The 22,957-nt window shown below is 44.2% G+C and overlaps 1 protein-coding gene across 4 annotated transcripts in view; it reads left to right on the plus strand.

The window, feature by feature from the left end:
- rev3l (REV3 like, DNA directed polymerase zeta catalytic subunit) overlaps positions 1–22,957 on the plus strand; it is a 53,890-nt gene that overhangs the window by 17,085 nt on the left and 13,848 nt on the right. For 3 of the 4 annotated variants that reach the window (XM_040161229.2, XM_040161230.2, XM_078093993.1), the window contains exons 2-13: positions 4,392–4,581; positions 4,768–4,842; positions 6,733–6,893; positions 9,732–9,873; positions 10,449–10,540; positions 11,239–11,343; positions 12,679–12,763; positions 15,202–15,344; positions 16,028–16,162; positions 16,606–16,837; positions 17,198–17,346; positions 19,104–22,932. In XM_040161229.2, the coding sequence (XP_040017163.2) occupies positions 4,392–4,581; positions 4,768–4,842; positions 6,733–6,893; positions 9,732–9,873; positions 10,449–10,540; positions 11,239–11,343; positions 12,679–12,763; positions 15,202–15,344; positions 16,028–16,162; positions 16,606–16,837; positions 17,198–17,346; positions 19,104–22,932 (5,338 nt within the window). Of the gene's footprint in view, positions 1–4,391; positions 4,582–4,767; positions 4,843–5,844; positions 5,998–6,732; positions 6,894–9,731; positions 9,874–10,448; positions 10,541–11,238; positions 11,344–12,678; positions 12,764–15,201; positions 15,345–16,027; positions 16,163–16,605; positions 16,838–17,197; positions 17,347–19,103; positions 22,933–22,957 lie in introns of all 4 variants that reach the window. The other variant, XM_078093994.1, reaches the window with a different exon arrangement.

The following is a 22,957-nucleotide window of genomic DNA, read 5'->3' on the forward strand; positions in this document are numbered from 1 at the left end:
TGATACTCGTGGGTTAGAGGGTAAGCTGTACCCAGCATGTGGTTTGGCAGGGTAATTTTATAAATGTACAATTATTAGTGTTAGAAATTGTTTATGTATCACAAGGTGTTGTGGTTACTCCTAAAGAGTGTTTGTTGTGATGTATTCATTGTGATAAAGTTATAACCATGAATCAATCAATACTAGTAATACAAGAAGCTCAGACCGCTGCGTGCGATGAGGTGTAAAAATAAATTCTGCCGCCTGCCAAAGAGCAACGGCAGTTGTTAACGTAGGGCGGTACGTGAAAAATTCATACCGTAAGAATATCATATACCGGTGTTTATTTTTCGGTTAGTTTAAATAACTTATTAATAGCCTGACCCAGCCTTGTGGTTATTTGTTTCCAATAGTCAGCGATTCACCTTTTTTTATTTTCTTAGACATACACAAGTAACATAACGTAATCTTGATATGGATCAAAGTAATTGATTGATTACAAAATACTGGCAGGACCCTTTGCGGGTTTCTTGTTTGTCAGCATGTTGCTTTATTACTAATAGTTGTGTAATGGTTTCAGGCAATGTAACGGCTTCAAATGTTGTCCTTTTATCAGATAAATTCTTAGACTAATGCATGCAACTAATCAATTAGGGTCTGTATGCCCCCCCCTCCCCGACCTCCAAGAGTTAAAGCAGGGGGGAGGAAATTAACTCGAGGCACACTACCTAAATGTATGGTAGAGCACACATGGTAATTAATGTATTCTCCCATTACAATACAGTGTTCAGTGTGAGCACGTGGATAATCGGTGTCCTGAAATTAGTGATGGGAAGACCGGACCGTTTTACTGACTCGGTTCTTTGAATGGGGCAGTGTTAATTTCGGCAGCTATTTTTGATTTAGTCTTAGTCTTAGTCTTTAGACGAAAAATGCATATTAGTTTTAGTCAAATTTAGTCATTTTAATCCTTCTTTGTTTTAGTCTAGTTTTCGTCGACGAAAACTCAGAACATTTTAGTCTAGTTTTAGTCGACGAAAACTAGACTAAAATGTAACTAGAAAATGCATTTCCTGCTGAAAATGCGTTGGAATGCAAAAAGCTGAAATTAATTTTTAAAAATAGCTGAAAATACAGAAAGTTGAAGGGATTTTGAATACATTTGCTGAAATGACAGATATTAGAAAAGATGAAATTAATTTGAAATTGCTGAAAATACAGATATGGGAGAAGCTGCATGGAATTTCAATAGATTTGCTGAAAAAGCAGAAATGAAAACAGCTGAAATAAATGTGAAATCTTGCAAAGAAATACAGAAATGAATATTAAAACATTGCTGTTAATAGAGGCATAAGAAAATTATTTTAAAGAATTGCTGAAAATACAGGAAGTGGGGAAGCTGAATTTTAATAGATTTTCTAAAAAAATATAGAAGTTGCAGGAGCTTAAATAAGTTAAAAAAATACAGAAATAACAAAAGCTGAGATGACTAAAAATAGGTTTAAAATAGTTTGTAGTAATATTAGTTATTATTGTAATTGTGGTATAAGTAGTACTAGCTGTAGAAGTAGGTTTAGTATCAATAGCAGTAGAAACAGCTGTAATACTAATAGCCATAGTAGTATTTGTAATAACATTTAGTAGTAGTTGTAGTATTAATAGCAGTAGAAGTACTAGTAGTATGGTAGTAGAAGTATCAGTTGTAGTACTACTAGAAGTACTAGTAACATGCTTAGTGGTTGTAGTAGTATTTGAAAGAGCAGTACGTATTTCAATGAAACCGCTTCATGGTTAAGGTACAGATAATCATTGAGGCTTCTATTTTGTAATGATGGAATCGGGTGAGGGGGGGTTGGGAGACAGAATGTTTGTTATTCAAACTAAGAAGTTTTTAATTAATAGGCCTCATCACAAACATTACAGTAAGAATTCCCTCCATGGGGCTTTTATTTTGAAATTATTGGATTGGGTGGGGTGGGGGGGTGTAGATAGAGAGAGGGAGGGTGAGAGGGTGAGGAAGGGAGGGGTGGTGAGGAAGAGATAGAGAGGGAGAGGGGAGGAGAAATAGACACGGCCGGTTTCCACGGTCTGTAGATGCTGTCTAATCAGCTGAGATAATTAGCTAATGAATTAATCACCAGCATGTGTCCTGGGTTGCTACAACAGAAATATGGATGCCAACAGAGATGTAAGCCCTACCAAGGGACGCACATTTGTTGACCAGAAGACCAGCTGGCGCTCGGCAAACTCCAGACATGCACCCTGAGGCCCCCCTCCCCCACAACCGTGGTGTCTAACCCTTCACCTGGCAGGAATTCACCCGTTGAAGCAGATTTTAGTGGAAATCTTAGTGGATCTTAGCAGCGCAACTATAACTCAGTGGCTGTACGTTTATATCTATCCGTCGAGGCCACCAACAGGTTAGTGATGCTCTGCTCGGCCGCGTGGCAGAAATTCTGCACGACAGACTCACTCACCGGCTGGTGTTATGACTAAGCTGCCGGCGATCACGGCCTTACTCACCCAGTGGTGTTGTGGGGCTGCTGCTGAGTCAGAGAGCTGCCTGCAGACAATGAGGGAGAGTGTGGGGAGGGAGGGGGGGGATTCTCATTCACAAATCCTCCAGTAGTAAGCTAGACAGGAAACTGCACATGTGGCAGGTGACCAGTGAGGAAAGCAACGAGAGCTGTGTAGGGAGCCCAAAATACATCATTGTTCTTTAGCGTCACCATGTTTTTGTCACGATGTTGATAGTTTCTTAAAATTGTTTGTTTTCCCTAGGTTTACAACTTCAGGGGGGGTTAGTTTGTCCGCTGATGCGAGTGCCACGAGCGCGTATACACCAAGATATTTGTGTCGGTGCAGAACTGGGTTGGGAGAACATATTTTTATATACATATTTTAAAAAAGAATGTGGTGTATCGTTACTATGGTGGAACGTTTTAGTAGGGCGTTGGGGTTAGTTGAAGTCTCTTAACCTTGACTTTACCACAGACCTTATATCAGGCATTTAACCTATACACACATTTAAAAAGGACTCCTTCCTGCAGCACTGTATTGCCCAGTCCTCCTCAGTTTGACCCTATCTCGGCAGACACTCCGATGTCGTCTCCTCACAACTAGGCTGGACGGACACCGTCGACATTACTCGCCACTCTCCGTATTTTAGTCCGTTGCCTCACCCAGGTTCTCTATCTCATGCAGACATACTCACTTTCTCTCTCATCACAATTCTTTCCCTTTCTCGCTGTAGTCTGACCAGCTGGACAGAAAGAATGACTTGGTTTATCTCCCCCTCCTCTCAGTCAGGGGCTTTTGCTTTGCTGTTGCCTAGCAACTTCAGCCGAAGCACACATCGGTCGCTTGCTGTGTGTGTATGTGAGAGACTCCATATTGACAAGGCAGGCTGAGGACAGACCAGCCCTTCCTCTGAGCTCCCTCCCCCGGATCGGCTGCCAGCCTTTTGTGCGACCGGCAGCGGCCCTTACACACGTTGTGGCATTGTTCATCTTGAGGCTCAGACACACACACATACAATCCAGGTTGGACAGAGACCTGACCTAATGATCCCCCGTTGCATGTCAACACCATAATCTGCTCATTATTTTTTTCAATTCACTGTTTCGTCATGAAGACTATCTGACTGAAGAACAATCTTAAGTGAAGAGTTGACGTAATAATGAATGGAGAATTGGCACGGTGTGTGTGCATGTGTGTGTGAAACCCTGCTAAAGGCGATAGGGTTTGAGTGCAGACACGCCTCCTCCTACTCGACACTGCCTCCTCCCGTCCAGCAGTCAATGGTGGGTGAGTCACAGGCTCAGATTTCTGTGCGCCTCAGCCTCTTTTACATTACATTTAGCTGACGCTATTATCCAAAGCGACTTACAAGAAGTGCATTTCAACCACGAGGATACAAACTCAAAAGAACAAGAAACAAAGGGCAATTTCATCAATTTGTCGCACTCATCCATCTGGTTCTCGGAGCCTTGCAGGGATTGGTCGGAAAGTCTATGGGGGGGTGGATGGGGTTTACTGGACTCTCTACACACTTCATCCATCTTACTTTCAACCTGTCAGTAGAAGTTCTACCTTCTGTAGCAGGCCGATCGAAGGCTCCCGTTGCTTACCCGTGTGTGAAACTGCTTGTTGGGAATAAGAGTGTGAGTTGATTCATGTTGTCCTGTTATGCTAGGGCTTAGATCGCTACTGGATACCTTTTTTGAGGTATCAACCGGAATGACCTATGGTCGGTATAGAAACCTGCCATCAATCCTTTTTTTGTTCCTTCTGACTGGACTTCGGCCAATTGTGCTATAAATATGTCTTTTGTGTCTGCATAATAATGCACGGACAATGTGAAGTAGATAAATTAAATCAGAGGTTTAAATGGATTTGTTGTTGTGTTACAGGCCAGAAAACGTGTCTTCACCTCCATGGCGTGTTCCCCTACATCTACGTACCATACGATGGTCACAGCCAGCAGCCGGAGCGCTATCTGCGGCAGGTGGCCTTCAGCATCGACAGGGCCCTCAACGCTGCCATGGGAAACCCCTCCTCTAGTGCCCAGCACGTTTTCAAGGTGGTTCTGGTCTCTGGCATGTAAGTGACTCATGATTTTCTGGTCGTACCAACACAACCGAGCCGATGGATGCCGGGATTACAGAAATGGGAAACGCAGAAAGCATTTTTAGAAGAATTCACAAAATATAAAAGGGTGACATCCTTATAACACTATATGCTTTACAGGTTTACATCTTAATGTGGTCCGTCTCTTGTCTCATTCAGGCCTTTCTACGGCTACCATGCTAAGGAGAAGCACTTTATGAAGATCTATCTGTACAATCCTCAGATGGTCAAAAGGTAAAGTTGGCGATTAATGCCCTTAAAGGCGGGCGGGCGGGATTGGGCGGGCGGGCGGACGTGTGTGTGTGTGTGTGTGTGTGTGTGTGTGTTAAATTTGCATGGAAGAACACAGGACAATTATTTGCCAGAGCCGAGTGACTAATAGAGAGGGAGGGGCAGAGCCTTGAGCTGCTTTGTGAATGCATGCTGTTCTGTCCAGTAGGGTTCTGAAATACAAGCTTTCTTTTTCCCTGTCTGGGCATTCAAGATGGATTTTAATGAAGCCCTCCACGGGTTTTAAATGTCAAAGGCAATTTGATGACGTCTGAGCCTGTTAAAGCAGTTTTGTAATGTCTCTGAAGGAGCTCTCTGATTCCAAAGGCCCTTTCGCTCTTTAGATTACAAATGAACCGAGGATATACTGATTTATTATTTTGATAACAAAAACATTTAATCTGTTTGTATCAGGTTTTGTATTTGTTTCTTATACTTTGCTGCTTTCTTACCTCTGTATGACAATGTTTAAGTCATACCTGACTACCTGGAGAGGAGCTTATAAATTCAACTTTAGTGTCAGTCTGTCAGATGAATAATCTGATCCTGACGTTAAATACTGAACAAATACAGATCAGCTATGTCTGAGCAGATGAAAAAAATGGAGACTGAAAGACGAATCTTGGGTTAAAAATGGTGGCTTTTGATACTTTAGGAAAATGATCGAGCAAGTCCAGTTGCAGTAACGGATGTTCAGGCCTTTCCGACAGAACGCTGTCTTGTCGGCATCTACAGGCAAGGTGAACTGAGTTAATATTATAAAGTAAATACGGCGAAAATACGCATTCCCAAGTTCCGGTAGCTTGTCAAAGTTAAATTGTAGAAAGCAATCAAATTGAGCATGGTTGGTTGTATCATAGTGGTCCTGCCTTTAGCAACAGCTGTTTATTGATCCTGAAGGGACAAACTAATCGTCCTCCGTTCCATAGCAGCCCCCCAGAAACTATACACTATTGTGTTTCTAAGGGAACGCCCACTTTGACTGCTAGGAACCTCGGCGTCACACTCGACAGCCAACTCTCCCTGACTCCCAACATCACTGCGACAACATGATCCTGTAGATACACGCTCTACAACATCTGGAGAATACGTCCTCTTCTCACTCAGAGGGCACCGCAGGTACTGATTCAGGCTCTTGTCATCTCCCGCCTGGACTACTGTAACTCCCTCCTGGCAGGTCTCTCTGCTACCGCCATTCAACCTCGGCAGCTCATCCAGAATGCAGCAGCTCGACTGGTCTTCAACCTTCCGAAATTCTCCCACATTACTCCACTCCTCCGCTCTCTTCACTGGCTACCGGTGGCTGCCCGCATCCAGTTCAAAACATTGGTGCTCACGTACCATGCTGTGAATGGATCGGGTCAAACTTACATCCAGGACATGGTCAAACCCTACATCCTGACCCGCACTCTCCACTCTGCATCTGCAAAACTGCTTGTTCCTTCTCACTGAGAGCAAAACACTCCACTAGATCACGACTCTTTGCTGTCCTTTCTCTGAAATGGTGGAACGAGCTCTCTGATGACACCAGGACCGTAGAGAGCCTTCACATCTTCCACCGCAAACTAAAGACACACCTCTTCAGACTCTACCTCCACTAAAACACTAACAAATTGTAGCACTTAAGTGGCATTATAAGTACAATTTATCTATAGCAAATTGTAAATTGGCTTATTTGATGAACTTGTTTCTTGCTCTTCTGATTTTGTATCACTATGGTTGAATGCACTTGTGAGTTGTGAATTGTAAGTAGCTTTGGATAAAAGCGTCAGCTAAATGTCATGGAATGTAATGTAGATGTCTTAAATAAGTTAGCCCCTGGATGTCTCTCATTAGAGTAACTTTGTGTTGCAGGGTGTGCGAGCTGTTGCAAAGTGGAGCAGTGATGAACAAGAGCTACCAGCCTCACGAAGGCCACATCCCTTACCTGCTGCAGCTCTTCATTGACTACAATCTGTACGGCATGAACCTGGTTAATTTGGGAGCCGTAAAGTTCCGCAGGGGCCCGAGCAAAGGTAAGGAACAAAAGTCCCTGCTGGTCCCTCGACTCGAGGATTCAAGGATAGTTCATTGTCATGCATTGTGCATGGGAATGCACAAAGAAATGCACTTCAGAGGACCAGAACTATCCCTTTCATTCTGGGGGAAATTATCTAGAAAAACACTCTTATTTTGAGAGCGAGGTACAAATTGAATTGAAGCCGTGATCGGCTACACCTAGTGACACAAGGTAGGTGTGGAACCCTTCCAGCAGGCACTTGGGCAGTTGACTCACTAACAAATTTCTTGCATTCATGCATTCTTACTGGTGACATCGTGCTCCACTTGTTTTGTTTCCACTTTTTGGATGTGGCCTACTTCTGCCATTCCAGGAGACACACTGCTGTCTCTTGTCTCTTGCTGGACACGTTGAGGGATAGCTGGGTTTTTCTCTCTACTCACTGCGTAGCCCCTCCTCCCCTGGGCCGCCATGCCTTGTCATATCCAATTAGTCTAGAGCTCACCTCAGCCTCTGGGGGCTCTGTTGTCATCTGGTAGCTCTCTGTTTTCATCTCCAGTGTTGCCCTCTTGCTTCCTTTCACATGTCATTTGAGGTCTGCTCTCTTTTTTCCCTCTTGCTCGCTCCCTCTGCTCACAGGTCTGAAATTCTTCTATTTTACTTTCCCTTTTCCCTTTTTGGTCAGCCCCACTGTATCTCCCTGCTCTACTTCGGCCAATTTTGGCGTTCTCCGCGCTGCTCATCAAGGAGGCAGAAGTTGAAACTAGGGGAAGCACACTCTGCCTCCTGGAAATTATTCCAGGGAGTTTCTACAGAAGAATACAAAAAAAAAAGACTCGAAACATGTCACGATAACAAAAGCGCAAATATTCCGTGGATGTAGCAGTCTTGTCTAAGTGACTGTACAGACACGCACATAAGAGCTGTATCTTCTACAGCTGACTGCTGGCACCAGGCGAAAAGTTGCACGTGAACTATAGGATAAGAAGACTGCATGTCATAAGAGGACATTTTCACCAATCAGACCACAACCTTTTTCTCTAAGTGAAGATAAGGAATACCTGCAGTTTGCATAATCAGGTTGAAATTCATCCACATATTATTAGGGCTGTCAACATAAACGCGTTAATCTACGTGATAAATGTGGCCGAGATTAATGCAAATATTTTAACGTAAGTTAGTTTACTTCCGTAAGTAAACCGGAAGTTGACCGTGGAAACAAAACGGACGCTAACTGCATCAAGATGAAGAGAGCTTTTTGAATTGAAAGTAAAAAACACAGGCGCGACATACAGCGGAGAACTGTGCGGAGAAATTACTCCATGTGTCAAACAGAAGGGGGTGAGTTACAAACAGACCACTTAAAGCGCTCCTAGGCTATGCTAGCGGCTAGGCTACTTCCATCTCAACATCTAACGGTATCCTGAGCAGCACAGAATCTGGCCGCCCTGGTGAACTTAGCGGTCACTGTGTTTGATCAGAGCTTAGTCCTAAACTCAAACCAGTACCCCTGCTCATCATTGTATGTCGAGCCACCCCCACCTTCACCTCGCTCCCAGAGAATTATCCAGCCAAGTGGGGGGCATTATAGATTCAGGGCAGGAAATTCCACACTTGACTTCAATAAAGTTCCTTTTTAAGAATCCTCACGCTTGACTACGCTCGCCAACCAAAGCTGAGTTCTTGTGTTTGATCCACCTTTCCGCTGATGCAATCAATGGAATCAATGCGGCGTGTCACAGAGAAACTGAAACACCCCAGTAATGGGTACTCCTGTTTTCATTTTCTGCTCCCCTCCGGCTCAAACTTGAAAGCAAGTTAATCTGGGATAAAGTGGAAGGATGATAAAAGGGTTTGGACTGGTAAAGAAGGACTGAATAGAAGCCTTTTGTGTCCACCTCATAGCTTGAACTCTGCTTAAAACCTGTTCATATGTTCAATGTACAAGTAGAATGTGTCCTTGAAATGATCTATACGACAAAACAATGGTAACAATCTCCAGTGACGGCTTCTGGAATTTCTTTTTGGTAGGGCCAGCCAATCTGTGTGTGTGTGTGTATATATATGTGTGTGATTATGAGCTCAGGTTGATCTGGATCCAGATGTTTAACCTCTAGTTTATCCGCCAAAGTTCTTCTCTCAAACGGGTCTTGGAGGAGAGATTTTACAGAGTTCGGGTTGGGTGTTCTTGGAAGAATACTGCTCTTGCTCGCCCCTGTCATGTTGTTAAAACAGCGCCTCGGGACACTACCCGTAACGAGAGCGCACTGGGACCAGCCCTAAGATGGCCCAATCTATTTTAGGATGCTGATGCTACATTATATGTTTAATCAGTTCATAAGTAATTCTTTTACAAATATTACTGGGACTATTTGTAAAATGTATTTTAATATAATAAAAATGTTGTGGTGGCTCAAGGTCTGGCCGGATCCCGCCAGCGGCCCCTGGTCATATCAAAATATCGAACTGTACTTCAATGCATTGTTTTTTTGGCAGATCCGGCAAAACGTGGTATCATAGTTAATATGTCCAAACGCATTTCACAATTGTCCCAAAAGCTCAATTCAACCTTTCCGTATATAATTTGTCAAAAATATTTCTTTCTAATTGTCATCTAAAGTGGTTCTGTGCATGAAAAGACACAGATAAAAGGCTCTACGGCTCTCAACGCGGCGGCAACCAAGTCAAATTAGATTTAGTCAGTAATATTGAGGTCCGGCCTTTCGTGATTTTTCTCTCCCGGCTCTGAAACAACTTTCTCATTCGTCAACTGATCGACCGGTCTTCCCGCTCGTATTTGCCACATGAACGTCCAGTATATGTTGAATATTTACCATTTACTCATGTTTTGCAGGAGATGCAGCGGCCGTCCCAGACAGGCTGACTCCCAGCGGTGTTCCCAGCATCAGCCCCTGGAAGAGCCCCTGCACCTCCAAGGTCAACGACAGCACCCTGGGGGACACGTTTGTCCGCTGGGAGGAGAACGCCATACCCTGGTGAGTCCCGCCTGCACAGCCTCTGTCGCATTAGCTCTTACTGTGAGTGGATGAACTCCCCTCAGACCTTCAAGAGACAAACTCTCTCCTCTTCGGTCATTTCTGCCTTTGTCAAATGGATGACATCTGAAATACTAATATCCTTTTAATTATCCCAGCCAGGCGTGAGCCTGTGGAGAGGTTGTCTGTTTGGCCGTGTGTCCTGTGTGTCTGTCCGTGGCTTATCTCGCATACCAGTAGACTGATCGCCGTAATATTTTCTGTGGCCTTGTCTCCAGGAGCTTTCATGGTTTCACTGATTCACATTTCACATTAACCCTAATTTATTGACCGTTTATATCTTTATCAAATGCCGGTTTATCCTTTCTCTTCACCTTTCGGCAGTGCCCTAAGTCAACTGACTAAAAACAACCCTGTGCTTACGGCAGTCTGCACTTTGCATTTGTTTTTTTGTTGTGGTTCACAAACTGACATGAAATGACTCCTCTGACTGAAAGAATAATTCTTAACCAGTAGTACAACATGATCTAGTAGCACCTTGTTAAGCATAAGTTGTTTTTTCTGTCCCTTTGCAGCTCTCTAGTCCTGGATGAGGTGAAGCAGAGCACCTGTGAGCTGGAGGTCGATGCAGTGGCCGCAGACGTCCTCAACCGCCTGGAAATCGAAAGTAAGACCGCCAAAGCCCCTCCGCAACATTCTAGGCCACTCCAACACAGTTGTAAGACTGAGACGGGGTGACGCGAGAGCAGAAGCTTAATCATCGGCAACGAAAAATGACGCACGTTTGGCCGAACTGACCAACAGAACACAGATGCTCGCAGCATAAACACAGCAGGGCCGACCTAACACCTTCTTTCACAGGGGAGCAGAGAGGGGGTAAAGAGCGGAGTGATATTCTGTGGGACTAAACAAAAGCCATAAAGCAGGATGGCTTTTTTTATCTGACAAAGCAACTATTGCTTGTGTTTTGTTAGGCGTCTCCCTGCAGATTGGGCCTAAATATCAGGATTTAAGGACTTTGTCTTTGGGCTCCGTAGCTATTTTCAACATCGTAACATTTTTTTAACTACAACAAGCATCTCTCTTGAGTGAAGAAAGGAAAGTAAATACCTCTCCGGGGCAGACAGTGCTTGTGTTCTAACTCCTACTTTTTCATCTGCTGTGAAATAATACCACACTGCTGACCATGTATGTAAATTGTGCGTGGGTTTAGTTTCACAGTTTGGTCTGGTGTTGCTTTCATATATCAGGCCTGCTGGACGTAAAAAAAAACGTCTTTGCTGTTGGGTAAAACTCCTCATGTAAGTTTCAACAGAGCCTGATGGTTTTGTAAGCTGACCCAATTTGACTCCCCTCCGTTGGCAGATCAAATCGGCAGGAACCCGGGGCTGCAGGCCATCTGGGAGGACGAGAAGCAGAGGAGGCGGGAGAAGGACCAGGTCTCCCAGATAGAAACCCCCAAGTCCCAAGGTGAGCACGTCCACAGCGGAAACTATTGAAAACAGGATGACTCAAGAAACTCTTTTACATTATTACATTACATGATATTTAGCTGACGCTTTTATCCAAAGCGACTTAACAATAAGTGCATTCAACCATAGGGATACAAACTCAAAACAAGAAAGTGCAATTTCCTCAAATAAGCCAATTTACAATTTTGCTATAGATAAGTGGCGTTACAACTAGATCAGGTCAAACCTAGCAAAGTTAGGAGGGCATGCTAGCAGTTAACTTAATAGTAGAGTCTAGAACAATAACTCACACTAAAAAATGGAAAGAGCTTAAGCAAACTTGCAAACAAGATAACTTAAAACACTAGACTCAACAACAAATTTAGCAGACTAGCTTGGTTTAAAGAAAATATACTTAGTCCGATTTCAGGTTGCCTGGATGTCTGATGGCCTTGTAGTAGAGATGCACGCTTGACTTTGGTTTCTTTCTTCTCCATGCCATCGTAAGACATTATAATGATCTTAATTTGAAAATTGATGCTAAAGTGAGTTGGGTTGCGGCCAAATAATCCAAACAATGAAGTCCTTAGCACATTCCCTTGACCTCGGTGGACGACGTCAAGGAAAGATGTGGAATATTGGGGAACGCCACCCATGGCGCTAGGAGAATCCAACAGGTCATTTATATTTTTTACAGAAAATGAGTTCAATTAAGGACTCCTGCCCAAGATAGAATCACGCCTCCTAACAACGATGGTCTAAATTACTCCTGTACAAATGTTGTCTCTGCAAAGAACTGTGGGACTCCATTACTTCCTTTCGTAATGGATGGTCCAGGGCATCCTATGCCAAAGAGTCATAAGAAAGGAGGCATTGAAGCACCTTTTCTCAGCATTTAGAGAATTCCAGCAGCTCTCATCTTGGCTGCCATTTAAATACATTATTTCACTCAGTGGGAACCTTCCTAACAACTTTATCCCCTAACCACGAACAAACACAGGCAGCTGTCATGGCAACAGGATGATAAATAATCAAAGGTCCATCTGCTGTTGATGATGTAACGAGTTTGCTTACACATGTGTGGGCCTAGGTCCAGGTATACAGGGTTTGGAGAGAGGATATGTTAATGTCCACATATATCAAGATTACAGTTTCTACAATATATAAATAAAATGACATACATTTAGCTGTACAGGCCTGGAATGTAGGATTACACCCAATTTCATTGTTGTTTTTAAGCAATGTTTCTCCCTTGACTTAACAGAAATGACTTATTTGCTGCCTGGAAAGACTCAAGGAATCTTTTCACAGGAACGAGGAAAGGCACTGTTTAACCGCCCCGTCTGTTTTCTAGACCGTGAGTTCGTCGCTTCGACTGAGAGCGAGAAGATTTTCATGAAGAGATTCAAGGAGATCCTGAAGGAGAACGAGTTTGACGTGTAAGTCTCTGTTGTTTCGGGACAACTCTGATTTCTAAAGCCTCTGTTGGATATTTGTTTTCACTGAAGAAAGCCAAAGTCGCTGCCAAGAAGCTGGAAGTCATAAAACAATGCGTTTTATAAATAAGCATAAGATGCTTCCAGTCACATCAGCGAACCTCAGCGTCTGACCCCATTCATCACAAGTCTCTTTGATGCTTTGTGTGTCGACTGTAATGTCTTCAGTTTTAGGGTCATGTCAGCGTCGTCGTCACCGAATAAAATATAGTACAGTCGGCCGCTGCGCGTTCCTGTGCATCAGATCCAGATGTCTTCCATTCATTAACCTCTGATAGCAAACAGGAGCGGAGAAGGAGGGATCTAAGGAGAGAGAAGGAGGAGCAATGTGGTGTGGGAGAAGTGTAGGCTTTTGGTGTGGAGTGATGGAACACACACACCCACACACACACACACACACACACACACACACACACACACAGCTCGCTGGCTGGCGGCTCTCAGCTCTCCCACAGGCTCACTGTCTCCATCTCCGTCTCTCTGTTAATACTCACACGCAGGCCTCTGCTCGACTGGCTTTCCCTTCCCTATTGTGCCTCGCTGCGGTTGCTGATGTACTCTCAAGGTCTCACTCGGCTTTGCTGGAGATTTCAAATGTCGTTTTTCAGTCCTTCTGCACAATTTCTCAACATTATTCTCTTAAAAATATTTTAAAAAAACGCATATCCATGCTTTAGCACGTTTTTTTTAAATATTTTTTCTTTTAGGTGTGACATGTATTAATCATTCATCAACAAGATACACATTTACTGTATGTTTTGGTTGTCTCCAGGGCAACCATGTTAACCTGACACGGCAGATGGTTTTCAGCCTGGAAGGCAGGGATTGTTCAAAAACACTCGGGGTGTGACTGGATAAACCATCCGTCACTCAAACTACTACCTCCTACTTATCTTATGATATCATGACAGTCCAGCTGCCGTGCAAATGAAATAACATTGTGCCAGGTCTAAATCCAGGGCTGAAGTTAATTGGTGAAAATAAGCAACAACATATGCACTTTAAAATATGTATTTGAAAGAATATGATAATATATGTATTTGAAAGAATCCAATGCTCCTATGATATCCACGATTACTCCATGGATTAATCTCGTCAACCCTCGTACCACAGTACAGCTCCATCACTGAGGACATTCTCCTAAAAAGCCGCCTGACTGGACAATTCTCTGGGTTTTATCAGTTACATTTTTTTATTTATTTTTTGTATGGCTCGAAGGCATTGTGTGCTGCACTGATAAAAAAAAGCCCATTTATGCAAATATGTTAATAAAATGTACCTGACACTGTTGCTTTATGTGTGTTAACAGCCACCCACTAGAGCTCCTCATTTCATTCATCGGGATAATTTAATTAAATCTTACAACATTTGTGAATAGGAGGGGTCTTGTTCTGTTATCCTCCTCTCTTTCCACCCTCCTTATATTTCTTCTTCCTTTCGCGTCTGTAGTTAAAACTGTCACATCACAGGAGAGCCAGTAAAGGCAGTGTGCTCGTGGTGAAATGTGTTAATCGCTGCGGTAATCTCCCGATGCCTGCCGGGCCTTGCTCCCTCGTCGCCTGCTGAAGCTAGCAGACTAATTAAGAGACAGCCAGACAGCGGCACGTGCACGCAGTCTCTCTGGAGCCTTTTCCTCACACGGCAAAGCAAACTCTGTGAATGACAATGAGGCTGCAGTAGAATCCCTCTCACTGTCGTCCTTTAAACCTGTAACGTCTTAGACACAAGGCTCCAATGCTGAATTTGATGTAAAAAAACGCTTGTCCACTTTTTTATTTTTTATGCCCATTCCGGTGAAATTTGTTCAAATGGCGAGCAGCCTCCGCCCGCCTGGTCTGCACTTCAATATTTCAGAGTCACGAAGTGGTGAGTTGCTAGGCGATGCAGCAGGGCAGTATAGGTAAAGGAACGTGATAGGTAGCTTGTAGCTGAGAACAATCTGGAGGGATACAGAGCCCGAGTTGGCTGCCTTCCATTCATCCCTCTGTGACCCACACACACGCACACACACACACACACAGCACGTAGCTGTATACACACTTAGCAGACAAGCTCACAAGCTTGTGCAGAGAGCACATGTGCAGCTGCGCACACATACCAACCCTGTGGACATTTCCACACAAAGTAAACAGAACAGAAACAGTAAACTTCCCCTGATTAAGACCCCTAGTAAAGGGATGCTTATAAAACATGACTGCATGGGGCCAGATACCAGAAGATCCTCTGCTTTGTGGTTCAGGTACCGGCCAAGATGACAGAACTGCCTATGCTCGTGTTTTGAGGAGAGAATTCTCTCCTGTCTCTCCTGTTTAGCAGGAATTATAATGCAGAAATGGTCCCTCTCTCTCTCTCTCTCTCTCTCTCTCTCTCTCTCTACTCAGCACACAAGGTTTGTCTGTTAGCAACAGGCAGGACCAAGAGGATCTCCTCAGTGAAATGACCCTCCATCCCGACCCACTGACGCCCGAGGGATGGCCGTTTACCCCCGCTAATGCTGTGGAGGCGCACAGGTCACCGCAGCCTGGTGAGGGAGATGGACCTACTACGTTTGAGATACATAGTAGATATCAAGTGTCTGTAATGGAGAGGTGCCAAAGTATATCCCACACAAAAGCAATATGGCAGAATTCAAATTCAATTGTTTTCCCGAGTGCACTCACGAAGAAGGGTTTTAGATTCTCATGCAACAATCTTGAACATCCACCTGTGAGCTTCCGATTGTATCTGTTGAGTTAAATAGACGTGACAGTTTTGTCAAAAAGTAAAGGGGGAGGTCCTTTCTGTTTACAGCCTTTCATCATCTTCATGATCCAGAGCAACCATCCAAAGGTTTTCCTTTGCCCGGAGTAAGAGACTTGTGCTTTGCGGTCATTGATAGTTGAAGTAGTTACTGTAAATGTTCATTGTTGGGTTGTGCGTTGCATCACGACACACATCTAGTGTTCAAAGGGTAGACTACTGAACTTGGAAGAGGAAAACACAAGCAGCCCAGTCACAGCTCCCACAGTCTCTTCAGAGCACCTCTGTGGCTGCCATAAACCACTTTGTGGCACCACAGTTTGCATAAGTCTAATCTGCTTGCACTCTCTTAGCATAGCCTCCTGCAGGCGCACATAAACTCCTTGACCTCAGGCTGAACCGTGTGTGTGTGTGTGTGTTTGTGTGTAGGTGATGTTTCAGTAATGCTAAAAGTACTCTTGTGTCCAGTCCCAGACTCTGTGAGGACCAGTAAGAAAGTCCGAGAGGAGGCTGTTGTGGATGAGGAGGCCATCTTGAGTCTCCTGGAGAACAGTCAGACCTTCCTCCCGCCTTCCCAGACCTCCAACCACTCGCCCCTGTTAGGTGCGTAGCACTCTGATTAATGCAATTTCCCAGTCTGCCCGCTCTGTTCTCCATCACTTGGTCTACATATCTCTTTAAAATACACTCATTTTTTTCTCATGAATCCGGGTTTTCTAGTCATTTTCCAAGACTCACACACATAACTATTGAAGTAAAAACAAAGGTGAATATAAAACAGTGCAAGTTACTTTTGACATTACTAAGACAGCGTCCTAGCAACATGGTTTGTGTATCTTTGAAAACACTAACTCGCTTGTATTTATTCACACACAGGTATTTGTGAGGCGTTGATAAATTGTGAAAAATAAAAATATTTGGCATGCCCGAATAAGACTTGTTGACTAAAGCCTGTAAATATCAAGTGTAAAAGCCCAGGGTTCATGTATAGCTCAGATTTAATTTGTTTAATATATTTTAAAGGCTTTTTTTTGTTGTCCATGTAGACAGCAGCCAGGACCAAGCCTTCATCGATCTGCTGGCAGGGCTGGAGAACGATGGCTTCCGCAGGACTCCCGTTAGGCAGAATTCCCAGTCACTTCCTGGTGCCAGGAGCCACCACTGCAACAGCGACGAGGAGGAGGAGGAGCCGGAGCTGGACAAGGTAGAGGCCGAGCTCAGCGTGATAATGTCACAGCGGTGGGACAACGAGGCTCCCGAGAACTCACCCTCACCAAGGCAAGTTTGTCTGAAAGTGAAACACAAATGAGTATTCAGTGGTATTAATGAGCAGATTAATATAGAGATGAATATTTGTTTTGTACCCACAGAAATGTTATTGCTGCTGTTATTGTAAATAATCCAGACTGAAAGCTGGTACTGTAGGTGGAAGATATTCATATGAATCACAATTTTGCAAATGTAATATTGGTTCAGCAGCTCCTGCTTTACACATTGGAGAGCTGCTGTTTATTTAATTCAAAAGGTCCTTAATGTCAAATCTGATCTGCCAGAAATTTGGGCTGCTTCTTTTAGTCAATAGACTGTGGCGATCATTTGTAAGGTTGAAATTTGCTCCTCTCATCCTACCACACACAGGCCAGGTGCAAAAGAGCCAGACAACAATGGCTTCAGCGACGAGCGGCAGGAGTCCTCCGACGAAGACATGGAGTGGAGCGGCGGGAGTAACTCTCTGTTTGCCAATCTGTCCATCCCCCAGCTCGACGGGGCGGCGGACGAGAGCAGCGGTGAGTCGCCTCATGCCGCTAATGTGTTCATCAAGCAAATCAGAATACAGATCTGACTGCAGCAGGTTTCTGCTGTACAACAGAGTTTTGTCGTGCGGAGCTTTGATTTAATACGGTGCAAGACTTTGGGATTGTAATTGATTCCCTCAATAATTGAGTTATTGACAATTAACTTGTCACCATGAGTGCACTAGTGTATTTATGTGTATGCACCATTTGCTCATTATTTATTATGGCATCAGGCTTTTAAAAAAAAAATCAGATGGTCTTTTATAAATAGTGCCAGAGCTGCTGGTGTCAGATCGGGAGCACATGGAACTTGTGTACACCTCGCACTTAAGATGAGAGAGATAGAGGACAAGTGTGTGTAATAGCATTGTTTGATTGGTTCCGATTATAACAGATTTTCTGGCGCTGTATTAAAGAATTGTGGTTTTGTACTGCTACGATTTCTCCAAAAATGCAGAGGTGAGGGATTGATCCCTTTGCTGTGGATGACATCATAAACTACAACCAATGTGTGGCTATGGTGATTAGGGTTTGACAGGTTATCGTCTATGTCAGTATAAACATTATCTATATATTTATTAGTAAACAAAAAATCAATACATGAGAGATAGATTGCATGAACAATGTTTAAGATCAACTGTCTTAAAGATTGATTTGATAGATGAAAGACAAATATTGAATCACGTATATTGTATCTGGCATAAAATGCCATCAGCATATGACATATGACAAAATATAGCAAATATTTTACTGGATAATCCAGCGGTGGCCGTAAAATCCTCTTATTCATATATTAATTGCAAATGCAGAACAACTTTCCTAGAACCATATCATTGTACCAGCCATCATCTTTAGTGTTAATGGATTGGTTTGATGTGTTAGACAGAAAGAAATAGAAAGATAGAGAGATAGAAATTGTCCAGTCTATACATAAATAAATACATTGGGTTCGACCTGCACTGTAAATGAAACTCAGAACACTGATGCTGTTTAAAAAGGCTCAGTCAAGACTTTTCCTCTTGAGGAAGCTTCAATCTTTATATGACTATGACAGATGACGAAAACAGGACTAATAAGGTGATCAGAAAGGCTGGTTCAGTGATTGGCCTGCCACCGAACTAACTAGAGTTCACTTTAGAAAAGAGAACAAGGGCCAAGTTAAAAACAATCATTTCTTTTGAAGACCATCCACTACAGTGTTTTTAATGGACTCAGAAGCTCATTCAGTGAACACCTCTGAATGTGTTCTACTGAACCACAAAGTGTTCTACTGAACGACTTGGAAGGTGAACATTTTTGGGTTTACCATCTTTCTTATCTCAATCATGTTTTATAAGGCATCTTCTGGTCTTGTTTGTTCCTTGTGACACATTTTTTGTCTGTTGTTCTCTGTACAAATTCTTTGGTGGCAAGTGAGTTTCCCCACTGGGGATTAATAGTTTTCTAATCTGAACAACTTTCCTAGAAGCATAACATAACATGACAGCCATCATCTCTAGTATTAATGGATTGGTTTGATTTTTTGTCTGATTTATTAGTAAACAGATTAAATCCCCAAATTATTTTTGTGAAAGCGTTGAGATTACAGACTGTGGGTAGATCCTTTCGGGACATAAGAGCTACTTTTTAGTGCTAAAAGCTCTAAAGTTAGAATTTACCCGTTTTCTGAAAATGTTTCTGAAAATGTTTTCTGAAAATATGAATACATTTTTGCTGCTGGCAAACTCTTATTTCCTTTGCCTCTATAGATTCATCCCTAACCGACAGTGGCTCCAGGACCCAATCTTCTGTCATAGTCTCAGAAAAGAGGCTCGGAAAGAGGAATCCCTTCTCCGGGGAGACTGTTCACCTGGAGCCGCCGTCTTCAGCGAAGATCTTTCTTGAGCACAGACCAGTTCATGGGCTGGACACGGAGCAACCACTTGACAAGCACTTTCAGTCAAAGAGCAGCCAGGACAGCAGCAGTGAATGTGCAACGGGGTTCAAATTCGATAACGAAATCCCCTATATCCCGCCGGTCAAACCCCCCATCCCCTGCAAGTTATCCAGTCACCCTGAGGTGTCTCCCACCTGCATAGAGAAAATGAACATACACCCCCTGTATACAACCTGTACATATGACAAGAAAAAGTCCATAGCTTTGGATAAGACCGACCTCAAGACGTTCCCATTTGGTAACAGAAAGATCACCAAAAACGGGAAGAAGTATGGCAGCATAAAGAATGTAGAAACTAACTGTCTGTCCATTCTTCAGAACCATAGGACCTTCTCCCTCTGTTACTCAGAGCTGAGAAACTGCTCTGCTAAGGCAGAGCTGGACCTTAGCCAGAAGGACACTAAAAGCCCTCTCCTGAGGAACATCTCCTCAGCTCCTTCACCCATTGTGGATGATGGATTTCTTAATCCTCAGGAGGAAGAAATGGGCCAGGACAGTGAAGAGGGAGACGTTGGTGAACTCAAAATCAGGTACGAGGACTATCAGGAAAATAAGACTGAGAGGACGATTGTGGCCCAGCAGGAAGCACACTACAAGTTCTTCCCAAGTGTAATCCTCTCCAACTGCCTCAGTAGGAAGAAAGCTGTTATCAAAAAGCCGGCAGATCCTTGCAGCAAGATTGAGCAGGCCCTGCCTCGCAGGTCAAGGCTAAAAGTGTATAAAAAAGGGTTGGGAATGGCAGGCCAAAGGAATAAAATAAGCATTTTTGAAAGCTGTACTTCCGACAGCCAGGATAGCGCTGCCCTCACCTCAACCATGCCTGCTTGTCAAGATACTGTAGATGCAGAGATGCCAGTTTTGGAGAATAAGTTGATAATAGAGCCAATTGAAGATGTGCCAATCACGGAACAGGAGCCAATCACAAAGAACCAGCCACAAAGTGAGGACAGCTCTGTAAGTGAACAGCTAGAACAGACAGAACCACCTTCAGAGCCCCCCATCACAACCGTTTTCTCTTTTTCCTCAGAAGCTAAAGACTCGACAGAGGAAACTTTAAGGTCATTACAGGATTTATCAGCTAAGGTCACCTGTACTAAATCTTTGGCGCTGCCTGGTAGTAAATATACCCTGAGGGCCAAACGGAAGATGATCCATGATGGCGAGGATGGAGAATACTCAGGTGCCACTCGTTCTAAAAATCCAGCCTCCATCAAAGAACGGTTTAAGGACACCAATGTTCCCAGTGGGCAGGAAGCAAAATACCAGAAACGGTGCAAGAAGGAGCCCCCAATCATTATCAAGTACATTATCATCAACAGGTTTAAAGGACAGAAAAACATGCTGGTGAAGATGTCCAAAGTGAATGCAGAGGAGCAGTTGGTGATGCTGACGTCAGACAAGCTAGACCAGTACAATAGACTTGCCCCTCTTAAGGATTTCTGGCCCAAGGTACAAGAATCCTCTGCTGTCAAGTTCCCCATTGTTGAGACAAAGGCAAAAAAACACCCAAAAAGAAAAGCAAAGGTCACCTCCACAAATAAAAAAACGTTCTGCAACTCCTCCAAACCACATGTCAGACAGGGTCAAAGGGTCAAAAGGACTAAAGGCTCTCAGAAAGGTCCAATTCTACAATCTCTTACACCCCCTGGGCCATCTTACGGCGAGCTAGCAGACGACCACGACCGTGAGTATTCTGATGTCATGGTAGAATTGGGCTACCTTTCAGATAGCTCCACAAGTCCTACAAACTCAACGCCCCCTCGTTGTTGGTCCCCAAGTGAGCCTCTCACAGACACTAGCAGTTCAGAACAGCTAATAAACCCACTCAGTGACCCATGTCCTAGTTCTGATTTTCACAAGACATTGTGTTCAACCAAAGGAGCACAAAGAAAATGTCAAACTGCCAAACCGAAAATATCCCCACACACACAAAGGAATACAAGCAAGTCTATCGCTAAGCCTCAGGCGGAAGAGGAACCCAAAAAAGATAAATCACGACCAAGGAGTGGTGGTGCTCCGAAGCAAAGGAAGAAAGCTAAAGACACAGCAGAAAGTACCTTAAAGAATTCTACAAACACCACGAGACCGCGGAAGTCTTGCAAAAAGAAGACAGAGGAACACAAAATCCATGATTCAAGTCAAGACACCTCCCAGCTTCTATTCCTTGAGGATGAGCCACCTCCTTCCACGAGTTCCTCTCAAGACGGCCCCCCATTTCAGCAGCCAATGAGCACCGGTGGCAAAAGCCAGAGTAGTTCCCAGCCAGTATCTAATTCAGACTCAAACTCAGTAGCCCAGTCTCCAGAACCAAAGGTCGAGGACTGTGAGACTTCCATCATGGAAGTCAACCAAAGCTTATCAGTTCAGCTGAAGCAGCAGGGTTGCCAGACCACTGTGGTAAAGTTAGAGGCTTCACAGGAGAAGTGCACTGCCCCTCTACCTCCTCTAGCTACTAGACCACTACTTGAAGATAGTAAAGACCCCAAAGCCTCCCCACACTCAGGCCCGAAGAACGGGCAGATCCCAACTCTCTCCGAGACTCCATCTGGCTTGGCTGTCCTCAAGCAGCTTCTCCAAAAGAGGCAGCAGGGACAGGCTCTTCCTCTACAGGTGGTTGGTACAAACAGCCCCTCAACTGCCATAGCTCAGGCCACAGCACTGCTAGATCCCACATCTAAACCAGTCACATTCAAAAGAACTCCCTCCGCCTCTCCACGGAAACCCAGGGTCCCAAAATCTACCACTCCAAAGGTTAAAAAGCCCAGAATCAGGAAAGGCAAGGCAAGGAGCTCTCAGCCAAACCTATCCGTGAAGCAGGAGGGCAACATGTCTGATGACTACCCCATCTTCCTGTCAGACCCTGGCCTGGACAGCTGCAACTACGTGGAAGATAGCTTGTCACCACAGCTCCCACACAACTATAACTTTGACATAAATGCCATTGATCAAACAGAGTTCTCTAGCCCGTACAGCGGCAGTCAGTTTGTGCTAACTGATAAGAATTTACCACTTAAGTTCTTGAGTGATGTCAGTCTGGAAGCTGTATCTGCTCAGTCTCTGGGCTTTGAGAAGAAACTTGATAGGCTCTTTGATTCTGGGGAGGAGCTCCAAAGAGGCTTTGATTGGCGCAAAGCAAGGTCCGTCAGCCCCGACCTCTTTGATAGACCAGAGTATGGGGAGTCGCTTTCAAATCATTTCACTTTCCTCGACTCAGAGAAAACCAAGAGCAAAGAGTGGGACTTCTCTTTAGGGAAAGCCCACACCCTCAGCCATTTTCAAGATTTCCATTGTGAGAGAAAAGAGTTGCTCTTTTCCGTCTTCGACTCTGTCCTGCCGCTACCCTTAAGCTCTGCGTCATTCGTCGACCACGATGGCTCCCCAACAGGGGAGCTTCTGGAGTGTAATGATGGGCTAACGTCGACCACACCCAGTAGCTCTCCCCGCTCCATCAGCTCACTCTCTCAGGTGAGGGCTGGCCAGCTGCTGCGTGGGGCAGGAGGTGGAACCCATGTCCTGAAGCCACTCATGTCACCGCCAAGTCGGGAGGAGATTCTTGTCACTTTGCTGGATCTGGAAATGTCGGAGGCCACGTTCCAGGAGCCTTTCTGCAGCAACCCCTCTGATGCGCCAGGGAAACCAATGTAAGGCAACATCAGCACAAAGTTG

The sequence above is a fragment of the Gasterosteus aculeatus genome, chromosome 18 (assembly GCF_964276395.1).
Source record: "Gasterosteus aculeatus chromosome 18, fGasAcu3.hap1.1, whole genome shotgun sequence".
NCBI classification, from domain to species: Eukaryota; Metazoa; Chordata; class Actinopteri; order Perciformes; family Gasterosteidae; genus Gasterosteus; species Gasterosteus aculeatus.